The sequence below is a fragment of the Rhinatrema bivittatum genome, chromosome 5, assembly GCF_901001135.1.
Source record: "Rhinatrema bivittatum chromosome 5, aRhiBiv1.1, whole genome shotgun sequence".
Lineage (NCBI taxonomy): Eukaryota > Metazoa > Chordata > Amphibia > Gymnophiona > Rhinatrematidae > Rhinatrema > Rhinatrema bivittatum.
This window is the reverse complement of record NC_042619.1, coordinates 64,021,779-64,039,986: the sequence shown is the minus strand read 5'-3', so window position 1 is coordinate 64,039,986 and position 18,208 is coordinate 64,021,779. Positions and strand designations below refer to the sequence as shown.

Below are 18,208 nucleotides of genomic sequence, written 5' to 3'. Positions count from 1 at the left end.
AAATATTTTCATAATTTGTATAAAAGCTGCAGCTCGTTATTAGTTTAAGAAAAGTGATAAAGTATAGTCTGATTTCTTACCAGTGGAGAGGATACCTGTAAAATGCTCGTCACAGATGGGTTTTTGATAATGGCTTCTTTGACATCTAAAATTAGTACACAAATAAGTAAAAATCAATATTTTCAAAATTACAATTAACTAAAATTTAATATAAAGCTAGAAGATAAAAAAAATAAATATTTCCTTTGCAATTTCTTTATCCATTGAGAAATATTTAGAGTTAGGTTTAAAGATTAGGCAAAAAGAAGTACATAAAGATGCAAACAAAAGTTAGTTGTTTGCATAATTCTGAAATGCATATCTTTTGCCTAAAGATTAAATTTAATGAAAATTCTGGAAGAGAAAAAAAATCCACAGAAAATCTTCTGCAAGTAAACTCTTGTGCATAAGGCCCTGTATGACTTTTGTCTGAACTTTACATTTAATCATCACAGCGTTTCCTTAAATTTCTGATCAAGTTAGATTCCATTGCATTACAATAAGCAGAAATCAGTTTGAAAGTAATTTCAAAAATAAAAAACAAAAAAATTAAGCAAAAATGTATAGCACAATTTATGGAAAGACACAATGAGACCAGAGGAAACCCATGAACCAGACAGAGAAATCTCATAAAAAAATGAAAAAAAAAAAAGAATATTAATGGAAAATAAAGTCTAACTATTGAAAAATACAAAAACCAGAAAAAGATCAAGACAGAGAAATGCAGATACAAAGAAGATTCAAACTGCTGTTTCTCAACAGTCATTTATGCCACCTAGTGTTGCAAAAATGTTCTTATATATTCCAATGTTTTCCTACTCTGAAGTAGTACACTATGACTGTGATCCATTAAGAAAGTGTTATACAATCCAAATTGTTTGCTTTAGAGAAACAATATCCTGTTTAAAGATATGAACAGAAAGAAAATGGATTCCACTGAAAGATGACAATTTTCATCTACCCAAGTGTATTGGCTTGACTGAAAGTTGCCATCCTCACAGCGGCTAAAAGTATACACAGGCTTTCATAGCGTGTGCACCTTTATACAGATTAATAAGAGGCATTCCCAGGAGTGTGTTTAGGCTGAAGGAGGAAAACAGTACATACACATCTGATTTCAAATGTACATGCACTATTTTGCCACTAATCAGTGCCCACACACATAGCAGGTGCAAAGTATGCATGCCTTTTACACGTGCATACTTTGTGATAGCTACAGTAATGTTCTAAAAGAAAATTTGAAAATTAGGTGCAAGATCCATGTGTACAAAAGGACACATGTAACCAGCAAATAGGTGAGCTATTCAAAATTGCCTTCAAAATGTCCTTCCTCAAAGGAAAAGAGGGAGACTAGAATACTTTCAAGAGTTCATTTTGATTTATGACTATCTTTTTAGGTAGACAAGGAGGTATAAGTCATAGTCAACCCTACAGCACCATGCATTGAATTGCTACACAAGACTGTAGACAATCACCACATGCCACAGGGCCAACATTGTCTTGCATGTTTGTATTCTGCTGGAGAAAACTAATAATTTTTTTGGAAATGGAAACAGAACTATGAAGATGTTTAAGAATACATTATTACTTCAAAAAGTGCTCTGCAAGTTTATATTTTCCTTTTCTTTTAAGGGAAATGGAGGGGGGAAGGGGCCTATTCCTAATGGAGTCACTCTTGAAGAAACCATGGTCTGTCTGTTCATTGAGCCTGATATGAGAGAGTAAAAAGGTAAAGGGAAAACATATCTGAATCAGAGTCATATATAGGCATCTCTAGTGCCTAAGCAGCTTAAAGTGATGCTATTTGTTTAAATATTTTCCCAGAAGACATCCTTTATACACTTTTTGCTTTAACATAATTTACAATATATTTATATAGCACCATCAGTTTATAGCATTGTATAAGATGATTCAGTTCACAAGAAAGCTTCTAATCAAGATTTATGCACAGATAGTATCTGACTTTGACCATGACATTTACTCTGAGTATTAGGGGATTTGCACCAGACACTGGAGGTTTATAACATGTGTGCTCCTTTCTGCTTTTTTCCTTCCCTGTGGTTTCCCTGTAGGTTGTGACAACTATTATTGGGTAACCATATGAATAAACCAAAGATGTAGCAGAACACATGTTTTTGAGACCACAAAGGCCCATTCTTCAGATTTTGAAAGCATGGAGATCCATATTGAAAGGTTTTGTCTGGGTAACTTCTGGAATTATCCAGACAAAAAACAGGAATTTAAAATGTTCCCTCATTACTATGTTATTATACTCCTAACTAATAAGCCTTGATGCCTTTGACGCAACTGCAATATTGCTCTCTGCTTTGATGGGGGAGGGGGAGAGGAATTGGATTCAGATGACAACTGGGGTATTGATTTGCAGACATAAGGGGAAAAGCACAGGACTGCTTCAATGGCCAAGTCCATTAGCATTGCACGACAAGCAGCATTGTCTGAATTTTCAAGAAGGCTTATCACCCAGTAAAAGAAAAACATAGGGTAACCTACACAGTGCAGCAGATTCTACCATAAGAATCTTGCTGGGCAGATTTGATGGACCATTTGGTCTTTTTCTGCTGTCATTACCAGGGGAGGATTGGCCTATCGGGGGATCGGGCATCCCCCGATTGGTCGGCCACATTGGTTACGTGGTTATCTCAGCTCCTGCTGTGGGATTGCCACAGAACTTGACACGGCCTGAGGGAGGTGTTGGCGGGTTGCGATGGAGCCCAACCCATTGCAGCCCAAGGGAAGTGTTGGCGGGGCTGCGTGGCCCAAGGGAGGTCTCAGCAGAGCCATATGGCCTGAGGAAGGTCTTGGTGGGGCCCCTACAGAGCCCAACCCGACGCAGTCGAAGAAAGGCCTACAGGCTCAGCAACAGAACACCTCTAGCGGTTGCAGGGCTGCTTCCTCCCACTTCCCCCTCCGGAAGTAAATGAGCAGTGCAGATTTAGCCAAGGCCTAGAAGAAAGGAGGATGCCTGAGAGGTGTGTGTGTGCTATTTAGGGCCTGGTCTAATATTTGCATCTTTGCCTTTTCGTAATTAACTAGATATGTTTTTAACCACTGTAACCTCCTCCATTTTCCCCTGCCCCTTTGGTTATGCTGTTAAAAATGTTAAAAATGTTTCGATGTAAACTGCCTCTCCGAGGCAGTTTATTTCCATGCAAACCGGTGTGATATGTATATTATACAGGAACATCGGTATATAAAAACTAAAAATAAATAAATAAATAAATAAATAAATTAAGATTTTTACTGTTTGAGTGCTGGTAGTTAGTTCTCTTTTTAGTATGGGAGGTTTACTATATTGTAATTGTAATTCAGTTTACTCTGGGCTTTCTGAGGGCAAAGCCCACATCTGCATTACAATAGGTCTAATACCCTGTTTAATGCAGGGTTGTAATATTTTTATTTGTGTGTGGTGGGGGGAAGGGTGTGTGGGCACAAGGCTGTAAAGTTCACCTATGGTGCCAAAAGTCCTTGAAGTGGGTCTTAGACAGTTTGCCACACATGGATCTCCACCATTTACCCATCTCCCACTTCTGCAGGGGAGAATGCTGGGGAATAGGTGGGAGGCATGTCTTAGGGTTCCTGTGAGTGTAGCAGGGTTGCCAGCTTCCTAGAAATATTATCACTGACAATCTATCTGCCAATCAGCCACTCCTCTGGGAACTCTGACCCCTGCTTTCCCCCTTCCACAGCATTTGAAATCACTGAAAAGTGCCATGCCTTGGGGGAAGGGGGGAAGCGCTAGCTCATTCCTCCCCTCAGGTAGCTGATTGCCTTGAGCCACCCCTGGTCATATGACCAAACTTGGTGCCAAATGGACAAATTTTTCTAAACTATTATGATACCAGGCAAAAGTCTTTCATTGCTCGTGTACAGCAATTCCTGGCCTGCAGCAACCTTGAGGCACCCCATCAGTACCATATATTAGCTTTAAAAGTGGGGATAATAACTCTGAAGGAGCATGTGGAGGATTTCTATGATTGATGAACTGCTGTTTGCTGAGAACAAGTGGTACGTGTTAACAACTTCACTTTCTTGAAGAGATGCATCTATTGACTCTCACATATGGGACTCCCCAGCTGTAGGTTGTCTTCAACCAAAAAAAAGGAAAAAAAAACAACAAAAAGAATCATCAACAAGCGGAATTTTTTTTATTGGGAAACACTCTTTAGGGCAGATTTTAAAACATACGTGCGGGCATACATTTGTGCTCGCAACCCGGCACGCACAAATGTACGCCCGATTTTATAACATGCACGTGCAGCCGCACGCATGTTTTAAAATCAGGGGTTGGTGCGCACAAGGGGGTGCACAATTGTGCACCTTGCACGCGCCTAGCTGTGCTGCCTTCCTCTGTTCCCTCCCAGGTCACTCCAATGGCCGGCCCGCGATCCCGGTCACAGCAGCAAATGGCCGCTGTGCCTGGAGGCTTCAGCCCCGCCCACTCCCCCCATCCCTTTTTCCAAGCCCTGGGACTTACATGCGTCCTGGGGCTTTATGCATACCACTGGGCCTTTTGAAAATAGCCCCGGCGCGTGTAACCCCCCTACGAGCCTAAATCCTCCTGGATTTATGCGCGTAGGGCTTTGAATATCTGCCCCTTTTTTTTGAACAGGGAAGACAACCTAAAATCATAAAAATGGTCCTTAGAAGGGATGAAGTTGTGCTCTTCCCCTCATAAAACTAGAGAATGGACAGTCCAGACCAACTAAATAGTAATGGGATGTGACTGAACTCCATGCTTCAGTCTTTTAAATCTTGTAAATGGAGGTAGTCTGATGCTCTCATGGCCCTGTCACAGTTAAGCAGTCTGGATACAGGTGTTTTTCCAGCAGGGGCAGTAAAGGACTCAGGGCTGAGCAAGTCAAGATCTTCTGCCTGGCCAACCTCCTACCCTTTTGCTTGAGCCCACAGATTCTGGGGGCCAGCAGGACTTCCCTGTAATGGTAGTAGTTGGACTAGGTCGGGTCAGGAGACGAGGCTGGGACTGGAAACAGGCAGGAGCTAGAAATGAAGGCTGGAACTGGAGGCACATCTAGAATTGGAGGCAAGGGCTGGAGAGGGAAATGTAGGTTGGAACAGAGGGCCCACTGAAACAGGAGCCACATGGAGGATTGGACAGGCTAGACAAAGACTGGACAGGACAGGATAGGACTGGTCAGAACAAGGAATATACAAACACAGGAAAACAGGAATCAAGGCAAACAAGATAATTATAAGACAGGCAACATAAAAGGAGACCAAGGAGCCACAAAGCAAGGCAGGGCTGGAAGGCCACAAGGCAAAGAAAGGCTAGACTAAATGGCCCACAGGCCACACAATAAAGTAAAAAGGCCAAAGAGGTCAGAGAGCAAGGAAAGAAATTCAAGGAGGCCACACGGCAAGGTAAGAAGGCCAAGGAGTCCCAAGGCAAGGCAAGAAAACCATGGAGGAAACAGGGCACGGCAGGAAAGCCACGGATTCCACAGGGCAAGGCAGGGAGGCCAATGATACCACAGAGCAAGGCAAGAAAGCCAAGGAAGACACAGGAAAAGGCAGGAAAGCCAAGAAGTCCACAGAGTAAGTCGGGCAAGAAGGCCACAAGGACCAAGCAGAAATAAAGCAGGAGGGCCAGAGCAAAGAGCCGAGGTATCTCAATGATGAGCCACTGAGTTTTGGGTGAGGCAGGGTTAAATAGGGCTGGGCTTGCTGAGTCATGTGAGCATCAAGGCAGTGGCTAGAGTGGGTGTGAGCATGGCTCAGTGAGGGCATCTGCTGGTGGGAGGGCTGCCTAACAGCTAGGATTATTACAGGTCCTAACATTCTAGAACTTGACGAGGTCCATATTCAAAAGCCATTTAGATGGATAATGCACAAATTATCCCTCTAAATGGCAAATGTGGCATATTGAGCCACTTATCCAGCTTAATTATAACTGGATAATAAAGGAGCATTGTATGGGCGTTCTGGGATAGGGCTGAGTTATCCGGCTAACTTAGCCAAATATTGCATATATCTGGGTAAGTCTGCCCATAAACTTTTTATTGTGTGGTTGGATAACTTTGCACTTAACCGGCTATATTCAAGAGATTATAGCCGGTAAAGTTATGTGCCTGTTTAAAAAAAACAAACCACACACTCCTCATGGCCTGTCCCCTGTCTCCCTCACACCCACGTTACAAAGGCCCTATGGGGCCGAACTTGAATCGCCTCCCCAAAAAGGCCCATTTCACTCCTTAAAAAAAATGATTAGGGCCGGGAGTACCCTTTCCCTGCTTCCTCTTTAATTTTATTAAGAAAATCTCACTGTCTCCAGATCTTGCCCCCCCCCCCCCCAATGCACTCCCCTATACTCTTTCTCTTCTACGTCCCCCCTGCTCTGTACCTTTATTGGTAGTAGTTAGTTCTCCCGGATTGTGCTACTGTGATCCAGGCCTAACGCTTCTGCAGGTGCTTCTGCCATTGCTAGGCTACTACAGTCTTCAGGGCTGGGTTAGACAAAATAATGGCCGAACAGCCTCATTTCATGTTGGGCCTACACGGCTGGTAGTGCAAAAAAGGTGAGGCATGGTAATGCCCAGCAGACAGCCCTCTTGCTTGGAAATGCCATGGGGGGGCCGGGTCAAACATTGCTGCCGCCTAGCTAGCTACACAGTGGCTGGTTAGTAATCGGTATCAAGCTGGGGTACGTTAAGATAGCAGGTTTTTTTTTTCAATTTGGAAATCATTTATAAATCTGGCTGCGGCCTTTACACCCAAAAATAATAGTGTGTGCAATTTCACTGATTTGCCATCTGGGTATGTGTGTTGGGGGGGAGGGGGGGGGGGGGTGGGGAGAGGCCCAACACATTTTTTGCTGCTGCTGGGACTAAATAAATCAATAAATAATTTCAAAGGGATTTCCACAGGCAAACATGTGTTTACAGGTAAAAAACAACCCACTTGAAACCTCCTCTGTCCCATGTGGAAAAAGGATAGTGGCAGGGGTGAGATAAGAGCAGGACCATGGAAGTACATGCAGAGATTTCATTTTCAAATCCCCATGCATTTTTATGCTGCATACTGTGCACCTGTAAATTGTGGGGGTCACAAATATCCCCGTGACCCTGGCCATTCAAAGTGAAACCCTTTGAAAATTGGCTTGCAGGCCCATGGGTACAAAGTATCTGCAGGCCTACAAGCTCCAAGAGGAGGCTGAAAATTGGCCTCTAAAGGCTATAGTGCTGCTTTGTAAATATGATTTTTCTGTTAATGTTGTCAAGAAGCCCTTTCGAAACCTTTAACATGTTGTAAATAATCTCCTAAGATTTTCTGCAGAGGAACAGAATGGCAATATTTAGTAAATGGCATCATAAAACTGGCAAAACTAAAGTTACATCAACTGATAGCTTCGAAATAAATAGAAAATAATAGATTTTTAAAAAAAGAATACGAAAAAAAAAGTATGATTATAGAAATTCATTAATGGTCTTTTTACTGTAGAAAACAAGATAGAAAAATAGCTATAAAAGAGCATAGTATATTCTATTTTTTCCAGTAACCTGAGGCATTCCAAAATATTTATTAGTCATTTTATATGGTATATTTATAAGCCACATATTTTAATAGAAATGTTTATAAGTTTAGCAACTGAAATACTTATAGCCTTATCTATGACCCTTTAGTTTAGAGGACAATTTTTAAAGCCATTTACCTGGGTAAACTGACTTGTCTGAAAATTTCCATCAGAACAGCTAAAAAGTGTATGTGGGATTCTCAAAGTGATTAGGGAAAGTAAAGTCCACCCACAGGATGGAACTTTCAAATCTGTGTGCATCCTTTTTCCCTCTTTTTTCCACCTGTTGACAAGCAAATTTGCTTACCATATACAGTGTTCTCCGTGGACAGCAGGATGAATTAGCCATGACATGAGGTGACGGCATCTGACACTGCTGTACAGACCCTTCTCTCAAAGTTTATAGAGCTTTTTTGCTACACTGAGTATGTATGGGAATTCCCATGTGAACACTGCATTGTACGGCTAAGCCTAGTTAAGTATTGAATCTCCAGGGAGGCAAGTGGGTATTTAGTATGGATAACTCATCCTGCTGCCCATGGAAAACACTGTTTGCAGTAAGCAAACTTGCTTTCTACATTGACAAGAAGGGCTGAATTAGTCATGACATTTGAGGAGTCCCAAGCTGAGGGTTGCAGCGGAGCTTTTTCTGATTAAGCAACTCAGACCCCATCAAGGAGAGTAGACTACTGGGTGAACAAGCTATGCAAAACTGCTTGTCCAGATTTACTGTCACTTTTTGATAGATTGTCCAGGCAACAGTGGGACATGAAGGTATGCACTGATGTCCAAACTGTAGCTTTCCAGATGCCAATAGCTACTGTTTGCAGATGAGCTACTGACACAGGCATGGCTTTCACTTGATAGAGTTTGTAATCCTGGTGTTTTCTAGCACATAACAATGTGCAATACCGTCTGCTAGCCAATTGGATAATTTTCATTTAGCAACTGCTATACCAAGGTGGTCAGAATCATAAGAAACAAATAGCTGTGAAGCCTGATGATATGGTTGTTATTTTTCTGTAGTAAGCTAATGCTCTTTTACAGTCCAAGGAATGAAGGGCTTTTTAACTTTCATGTGCATGTGGTCTAGGAAAGAATATAGCTAAAACAATTGCTTGATTAATATGAAAAGCTGAGACTATCTTAAGTGAAACTTGGATGGGTGTGCAGCACCATTCTATTATGGAAGAATTGTAGGTAAGCAGAGTAAGCTGACTCTAATTGCTCAAAAGGCAGATTCATAAGTTGTGTGAGAACTATGTTAAGATCTAATAGAACCTCCGGCTTGACCACTGGAAGTTTAGCATTAGGGATGTGCAGCCCGAAAGTTTATGTTCATAAGTCCATAAGTCGAATGGGGGGCTCATTTGCGGTCAATATGGACATATGGAGAATTCCATAAGTTGAGTCTATGTCCATATGTGCAAATAAAAATTTAAATAAAAATTTAAACCCCTCACCCTCCTTAATCCCCCCCAAAACTTACCAAAATTCCCTGGTGGTCCAGCGGGGAGTCAGGAAGCCATTCCTCCCAGTGGTTTTGCGAGGAGCACGTGACGTCCGCGTCACGTCGATGACGCGGCCGTCACGTGGTCCACCGGGGTTCCGCTCCCGGAGCCCTCGTTTTGAACAAACTGAACTTTTGGCCAGCTTGGGGGGGTCAGGAGGGCCCCCCCAAGCTGGCCAAAAGTGCCTTTTGGGCCCAACGAGGGGTCCGGGAGCGGACCCGAGGGGAATCACGTGACGTCCGCGTCACTCTGTCGTGATGCCGACGTCACGTGGTCCATCGCGGTTCCGCTCCCGGACCCCTCGTTGGGCCCAAAAGGAACTTTTGGCCAGCTTGGGGGGGTCAGGAGGCCCCCCCAAGCTGGCCAAAAGTTCAGTTTGTTCAAAACGAGGGCTCCGGGAGCGAAATCCCGGTGGACCACGTGACGGCCGCGTCACGTCGATGACGCGGCCGTCACGTGATTCCCCTCGGGTCCGCTCCCGGGACCCTCACGGAACTTTTGGCCAGCTTGGGGAGTTTTGGTAAGTCTTGGGGGGGGGGATTAAGGAGGGTGAGGGGTTTAAATTTTTATTTAGATCAACAATCGCGATTTCCAACGTATTCAACATAGCTATGTTGAATAAGTTGGAAATCTGATCGTTTACGCCTCATCATTTTTTTAAGTTAAAAAAAAAAAAAAGTTGCGTTTTCCATTTAAGTTCAAAACGAATGCACACCCCTATTTAGCATGCCATAAGCCTTTCATGAATTTTGACACTAAAGGATGAGTGGAGATTGGTCTGCTTTCAATATGCATGTGATAGGCTGCTATGGCACTCATGAGATGGACTTATACTGACATAGTGCTAAGACCTGATGAAGAAAGAAAGAATAAGTATTGAAGAAGCTCTCAAGGCTCGCATATGAATGGGTCTATAGAGTTTTCTTGACACCTGAAAGCGAATCATTTCTATTTGAAGCCACAGGCTTTTCTAGTTGAAGACTTCCTAGCAGAAACTAATATGTCTTTCACTTCCTTGGGTAAAGAAAAAAGGAGCTGTTGTGTTCCAATGCAAAAAGGGTGATTGAAGGTTGTCCCTATTGAGAAGTATGCCTGAACACAGAAGACCAAAATGGAGAAGGAAATCCCCAGAACCCTCTGCGTGTCTTTGGCCTGCCTGAGCTGAATGGACTCTGAGTGACTTACAGAATGTCCTTGGATATCTGTGGAGGCAAGCTGGCACCAGACAGGTGATGTCTATTCATAGAGTCACCACAGGGAAGCTTCAGGCACTATTCTCAGGAGTTTGTAATCCACACAGTTACAGACGTGTTGATTGTCTTGACCAGTAAGAGTTTACCAGAACAAAGAAAGTCATGGGAAATGGGCCACACATCCTGGGAAGCCAATCAGGGATAGTTAGGGATGATTTAATCATGCAGTTGACATCACAACTTATGTAAATGATCCTTTGGGCAGTCATGCAAGTCTCTAGAACCTTCTACCCTGTATTTGAATGTTATCTATAAAACAAGGATCACTTTCTGTATACGGGGAGATGTTGGTCAGATTGTAAGACGAAGGGCACCCAGAACCCAGCATCTCCCGAGAACACTTATATTGACTAATAAAAAATACATTATACTTTTACTGAGTCTAAGTGTTCTTGTGTCCCTGGCCATAAGCATAGAGTAAGCTTTAACATTTTTGGCACCTGAACAGGGACTTGATAGCTGTGGCTATCTATGAAATTTTGAAAAAAATTTTTCCTTACATGTGGCTATCTATTGTGGGGTCTTGCATCTGATTCTGCAGGCAGGCTCAGATCCAACACTAATACTCAGACCAATCTTGTCCGAAGGCTGTACCCAGATAAAGATTTCTGGATGTTTGATGTATTACCCAGATAAAGATTTCTGGATATTTGAGTGTTTCCCAGATAAAGATTTCTGGATGAAGTTTTGGAGTTTTGTTTATTGCATAGTGATACCTAGGAACAGAGGTTTCTAATTTCTGGAAGAAAATAAAAGTAATACCCGGAAGATGTGAGTACACCCCATGGGAAGACAGATCTGTAAGTAGTTAATCATGCCTATATAATTAATTTGCAAATGTAATTTTTTAGGTAAGTAAAAGATTTCTTTTTGGCCAATTGCAAACAACAATGCACTATTTTTTTTTTTATCTACTTTGGGGACACCTATTGTAGACCATTCTATTTAAGGAGTACTTATTAAGAGTGATTGTGAATTATTTGTCTGTATATTTGTTAATAAAATGTGTACTGTAAAAATAACAATAGTATAAGTTGTAAGTCGAAGTGTTGGGAAAGTATAATTTGCACTCTGGTTTTTTATTTTATGTCTGATTGTTATAGCAGTTTCAGCACTTGAAAGGCCACTGGGAGCTGGAGAGTTAACTGGGTGGACAGGTAAAGAGAAAGTGGGAGGATGTAAAGCTCCAGGCAATTCAAATAGGACACAGTGGGCGAAAACTGATTTACCTGACTGGCTTTTGTTTAAAAGGTATAAACAGACTATGGAGGAATTAAAGTTGTGGACAGTAAGCGAATTTAATTTAGTAGAATCTTTTACAAAGTTTGGTTTCATCAGCTTTCTCTGGCTGGCCAACTTTGAATTTGGGTAGAAGCCCATAATATTGGGTTTGCAAACACTAAACTTAAAAGATTTTAGAGCAGACATAAAAGATATATTGCACTTTTTTTCTCTATAGGTTGAACAGCCTGTTGGCTGTTGACTGGTGTAAGGATCATCCATGTGGGTGAAACACCCTGCTGTGAAGATCTGCGAAAGTACTAACGATCCCTGGAAGACAGGTCGCTTAAAGAATTGCCTGGTGACTGTATGCCTACTCCCATATTCTTATGGCCTCCTGACAGAGAGCCCAAGACTCTGTGCCATCTTGCTTATTGACTTAGAACATAGTTGTTAAACCTGATGCCTTGCCATTGAGTCTACTCAGCTCCCTGCTTGATCATGTTCTATTTTGTCTTTCTCTGTGGCCTCCGGGCCTTCCAGCGTTGTCTTGCCTAGTCCTGTGACTTCTGGGCCTTCCATCTCTACCTTGTCTTGTGGCCTCTGGGCATTCTGTTACCTCACACTCTGCTCTGTGGCCTATCTAGGCCTCACCTTGCATAGTGGCCTTCAGCCTTGCTGCTTTTGGGCTTCTGTGCTCTCTGTTATATATTGTCTTTGTCTGCCCCTACCCTTCTCTGCCATGTCTAAGTTTTGCCCTAGTCTGCCTTTTTTAGTCTTGTCCTTGTCTGGTCTTGTGCCTGCCCAGGCCAATTCCCAGTATCCTTATCTCCATCCCTGTATTACCCTTGCCTCCAGCCCTGTATTGCCTTGGTATCTAGCCCCTGACTCCAGCCCTGTACTGCCTTGGTATCCATCCCCTGTCTCCAGCCCTGTACTGTCTTGGTATCCAGTCCTTGTCTCCAGTCCTGCCCTGGCTCAGTATCCAATCCTGCCTTGCCTCAGTATCCAGTCCTGCATTACCTCAGTGTCCAGTCCTTGTCTCCAGCCCTGCACTACCCCCAAGTTCCAGACTGTGTCTCCAAGTTCAAGCCTGCACCTTGGTCCCAAGTTTACTCTAAGCCCTGCCGGCCACCAGAACCCAAAGGCTCAACCTGCGGGGCAGGTGGCTGGTTCATATGGAAGATCCTCTGCCCTGCCTTGAAATCCTATGCTGCCCTGTAGGGATTCCCCAGCCCTAGCTGGACTATCAGTTGTGAAAGCACTACATGAATTTCTGCTGCCATATGGCCTTGAATATCTAGCACTTCCCTGGCCAATGTCTGATCTGTGTTTATCAATTGATGGGCCAGGGACCCGAGAGTATATGCTTGATTAGTTGGGAGAAATGCTTTCTCCTGGAAAAATCAATCCATGCTCTGATGAATTTATTTATTTAGATTTATATTCTGCCTTTCAGTCACTTCAAAGAAGATTTGATCTTCTGGGTTGGAGCTAAGGTCATTTTTTAAATATCTATTAAGAATCTGAGAGATTGAAAGAGTTTAATTTTTTTCTGTAGGGAGGAAAGCATTCCCTCCTGGGAATTCACTGTCACCAACCACCTAATGACGGAGATGTGAAGCTACTTCAGCTAGGCATTTGGTGAAGACCCTCGGTACCACTGAGAGACTGAATGGGAGCATTCGGTACTGACAGTGAGAAGAATCAACTACAGAGTACAGGTAGTGCCAATGGGAGGGGTGGGTGGGTATGTGAGCATAAGCTTCTTTCAGATCTAGGGCACACATCCATTCCCCTACCTGGATAGAGGATAGGATTTTGCGAATGGATTTTATCTTGAATTTCTCCTATAGCAGGTTCTTGTTCAGACTCCTTAAATCCAGAATGAGGCTTAGTCCCCCAGTTTTCTTTGGGATAAGATAATAGCAGGAATCAAAGCCTTGGCCATATTGATAGGGCGGGATGGGTTCTATTGTCCACTGTCTGAGGAATGACTTCACCTTCAGGTGGAGTTGCACTGAATAAGATGGATCCGAATCAATGGCTGAGCAATGAGGTAGCATGGGAAGCCAGGAGAAACACAAGTGGTAACCAGATTCCACAGTCTTGAGTACCCGGAGTTCTTTAATGGTCTTGTGCCATTGCTCCATGTAGAGATTAATCCTGCCTGCTATTGATGAGGTTGATTGGTGAGTCTGAAGACTGGTCAAAAACTTGGTCCAGTCTTAGGCTGGACCTGCTGCATTGCTTTCGACTGATGTCTTTCATGCTACCAGAAGTTGTTGTTATTGCAGAAACATGGAGCCCGGTACCACTGGAATTGCCAGAAGGAGAATCTTTGAAAATACAATTGTTTAAAAGCGAAGAAGGAGTGCCTTGATATGGATTGATGTTATGAGCCTGTTGAGAGGGACTTGAATTGCAACAGTGATTGATAAGATGGCATATGCATTTTTCAGCATCGAGCAGAAGCTGCAGCTATACAGAGCCATCCTCCCCCTGGGAGAGATACAGCTTCAGTTTTTGCATATAATTATATAATTTTTTGTAACTGCTTTCCTCCGCACTACAGTTCATGTTTGTTTTTTCTTTTTATGCACCACTGTTTTATTGTAAACCAGCATGATGTGAATGTTATCATGAATGCCGGTATATAAAAACCTTAAATAAATAAAATAAATAAAATATGAATATTGCTCCATATAGAACTGGTGTGCCAAAATAAGAGTATTATCATAGTATCTTGTAATATTTTTTTTTTAAAATTGTCCAGCAGTCTGCGGTCTTTTCCCAGTGGAGTGTTGTAGAATATCCTTGTTTTCTTTGCTCGTTTAACTCCATTACAACTGATTGATGAGATAATTGTACAACTCCAAAACCTGAGGCTTTCTATACTCTGTACTTTAAAACTAACTTCCTGGCTACTGTGTACTGGTACACAGGAAATTTGATTTTCCTATTTTCTGGTTTGTAACTCTTGTAAACCTGTCTGTATCTTGAATGACTGAACCTTATTATGGAACTTTGATATGGGGGGTTCAAAACTTAACTATATCATGACTAACTTACCTGACTCTATTATGGAACTTTAATATTGGAACGATGTACCATATGCAACTATGAACATTTATAAAGTATATTGGATATTTGTTTCACCACTCTCTTACTTGAATAAATGAGGATTTCCCATTTTGATTTTTTTTTTTGCTTAGTTCTCCTCACACTTATATTTTGTGGATATATAGAAGTTTGACAATAATGATTTAAACAGCAAATATTCTTCAGATAATTCAGTTAATCATTAGAATAAACAAAATCACCTGGTTACCCAATTTATCATTTTAAATTAATTCCTGTGGAGGAATAAATGTTTGAAGTTTATGAAAACTCCTCCTGCTAACCATTTTTGCCACTATAAATCTGGAAGTGGCCTGCCTCCTTTCTTGCCAATAGGGCCTGCCTCCCTGCCTCCTTTCTTGCCAATAGGGCCTGCCTGAAACATTTCCACGAAGACCCAACATGACTCCTGCAGGTGCTAAGACCCAGCCACCCATGACATCATCTCTAGTGCTGGTAGCATTAAAAGCCAGCCTGAGGGATTTTGCTTGCACCTTGCAGCTGGGAGTGATCTGAGGTATGTCTGCCATATCCTTGTCTCATTTTCTTCTAGCAAAGACCTGTCCAGGCCTTTGACAGTCTCAGAACTGACATTGCTTTTGCAGGTGCTAAAATCTGCCCACTCTTGACATTATCTCCAGTTTCAGGGATTCTTAAAGCCAGTCTGGTAGGGGTGGCGAGATTGCCACCAAAGGAGGCGAAGCCAGAGAGGTTCAACCCTTAGTGAGCCCTTTTAAATGGCCCCTGAGCTATTAGTAAGTCCTGAAGTTATGAATGTGCTGGTTGTCTTTTTCCATTTAATAATTTTTATTAGCATAAAGAAATAAAAACACATGAACTGAAATATTGAGAACAGCCAAAAGCAAAATATTAATGCTTTCCTTATATTTCCAGCTTATTCTCTTTGTTTGTGAAGATAACAGCCTGACTTTATCTTGTATGTTATATTAGAAGGGTGGAAATTTTGGGACTCTTATTTTTTGGGAATTTCATGTCTACCTGGTTTGACTTCAGTAGTTGGGTAGGTGGTTGTAGAATTTTAGGATTGTGTAATTAATCTCTCTATAATATACTTGATATCAGAATTAGCATTTTATATCAACGTGGTTATGGGAAAGGTTCTGAATTCATGGAACATTTGTAATAGAGGGTTAAAAAAGATAAAAAGGCACAAACCTAGTACCTCATTTACTAAGCTTTTTTTCCCCAGCGACACAGAATGGAGAAAAGCCTTAGTAAATCAGGCTCTTAGATTGTGACCCTCTGGGGATAGGGCAATATCTACAATACCTGAATGTAATGTGCTTTGAAGTGTCTGAAAATAATAATAATAATAATAATAATACATAAATGTAAAGGGACTCATTTAATTTATTGTCTTTTAGATATAACTCCACTGCCTAGTGATCTTAAATGTATTATTCTGAAAATTTACCTGGTGAATGTGCATACCATTCATTCTAAGGTTGCTATTATTCATGATTTGATCTTAGTGGAAAAAGCATATATATTTTGTGTAACGGAGTCATAGTTAATATCAATGACTCTGTCACACAAACAGAAATGTATCACTTAGGTTATAATGTAATTTACATATTCAAGGCAGTGTAAAGGGGAATATGTAATTATAATTGACCATAACAACCTTTCCATTCAACAGATGCCTGTTTCCTTAGTAACTGAAACTGTTTTTTAATAAAATTAATAAAATTAATAAACCAGCAAGATATGTTCTCATGATTGCCGGTATATAAAAACCTTAAATAAATAAATAAATAAATAAATAAATAAGGCTTAGGAATACTAAACATTTGGCTGTCTCTTAATGTATTATGTTCCACGAGATGACAATATTGTTCTTGATAAACTAACTTTCATGTTCCCCAATATTTGTTTAGAATTCTCCCATATACTGATCTTGGGATATTTTAATCTGCATACTGATGGAGAAGATCTCTGAGGGGCCGATTTTACATCCTCCGCGTGCGGGGTACATTTGTGCGCGCTACCCGGCGCGCACAAATGTACACCCGATTTTATAACAATCGCGCGCTGCCGCGCGCATGTTATAAAATCCAGGGTCGGCACGTAAAAGGGGGTGCACACTTGTGCACCTTGCACGCGCCAAGCCCAAGGGGAGCCCCGATGGCTTTACCCGTTCCCTCCAAGGCCGCTCCGAAATCGGAGCGGCCTTGGAGGGAACTTTTTTCGCTCCCCCCCCCCCACCTTTCCCTCCCTTCCCCTATCTAACCCACCCCCCAGCCCTACCTAAATCCCCCCCACCTTATTCTATGGAGTTACACCTGCCTCTGGCACGCGCAACTTGCGCACGCTGGCCAGCTGCCGGCGCATGAACGTCTGGCACGTCCACTGTGCCGGAGGACTCAGGACCGCCCTGGACCGCCCCCGGCCTTGCCCCCGGACCGCCCCTTTTTCAACGCCCCAGGACATATGTGCGTCCCGGGGTTTGTGTGCGCCGCCGAGCCTAAGCAAAATAGGCTCGGCGCGCGCAGGGGGGGTTTTAAAGGTTTATGCACGTATCTTATGTGCGTAACCCTTTGAAAATCTACCCCTGAGGTTTTAACCTATTCATCAGCTCTTGGATTCTCCCAATGGGTGAACACTGCCGCACATATTAAAGGACATAGAATGGATCTAGTGCCTTTACTATCTTGGAAGTCTAAAACTCAATATTAAAGTTAAATGTCCAAACAATTGCATAGTCAGATCACTCCTTGATTTCCTTTTCCTTGAGGGGTGCAGTTTGACAATTATCCTCTCATAAGACAATTCAGAGATCGAGTCCAAGAAGATTCTGACTGCCTTGATTTTAACAGATGCCGTGGATGAAGAAATTTTATGTCAGCTGGATGGTACAGTAGAGGAACAAATAGAAAAGCGGTATCTGATTATCTATCAGTCTGTGGATAAAATAGCACTAGAGAGAATCAGAACTAAAATAGCCTATAAAAGTGCACCTTGGTTTACAGATGAAATAAGCAACCAGTGTTATAAAGTCAGGAAAAAAAGGATCTAATTACAGTGGCTCCCGCGCTGATTATAACATGGATGGACTATTGTAATTCTCTATATATAGCTTTGCCAAAGTATCAGCTCAGTAGGCTACAAGCAGTGCAAAATACTGCAACATGCCTGGTTTCAGAAACAAGATCTTGTGATTTTATCACATCAGTTTTTAAGGCCCTGCATTGACTGTCAGTTAGCCAGAGAATTTAATTTAAAATAATCTTTCTGGTTTTTAAAGCCTTAAACAACTTTGCCCACAATCTTAAGTCTCTTGGGTACACTGCTATGTGCAGGATGAATTTTGCGATCTTCCACATATTTTCTTCTTAAGTCCTGGATAGAATCAAATTAGTAGATAATACTTAGATATCTTTTTCCTGTGCAGAAAACTTTTATTGGAATTCTATTCCACAGAAGCTTAAATTAGTAAAAGATTTAACTACTTTTAGAAAATTATGTAAAACATGGCTGTTTGTAGCCACCTTTGG

The 18,208-nt window shown here is 42.0% G+C and overlaps 1 protein-coding gene and 1 long non-coding RNA gene across 4 annotated transcripts in view; one reads left to right on the top strand and one right to left on the bottom strand.

Annotated features, from left to right (window-relative positions):
- CEP126 (centrosomal protein 126) overlaps window positions 1-18,208 on the bottom strand; it is a 418,124-nt gene that overhangs the window by 61,699 nt on the left and 338,217 nt on the right. For all 3 annotated transcript variants that reach the window (XM_029602400.1, XM_029602402.1, XM_029602403.1), the window contains one exon: window positions 81-145. In XM_029602400.1, the coding sequence (XP_029458260.1) occupies window positions 81-145 (65 nt within the window). The remainder of the gene's footprint in view (window positions 1-80; window positions 146-18,208) is intronic.
- On the top strand, window positions 11,380-14,686 carry LOC115091986. Its single transcript, XR_003856871.1, has 3 exons — window positions 11,380-11,934; window positions 13,135-13,297; window positions 13,871-14,686. It is a non-coding gene; the product is annotated as an uncharacterized LOC115091986 (long non-coding RNA).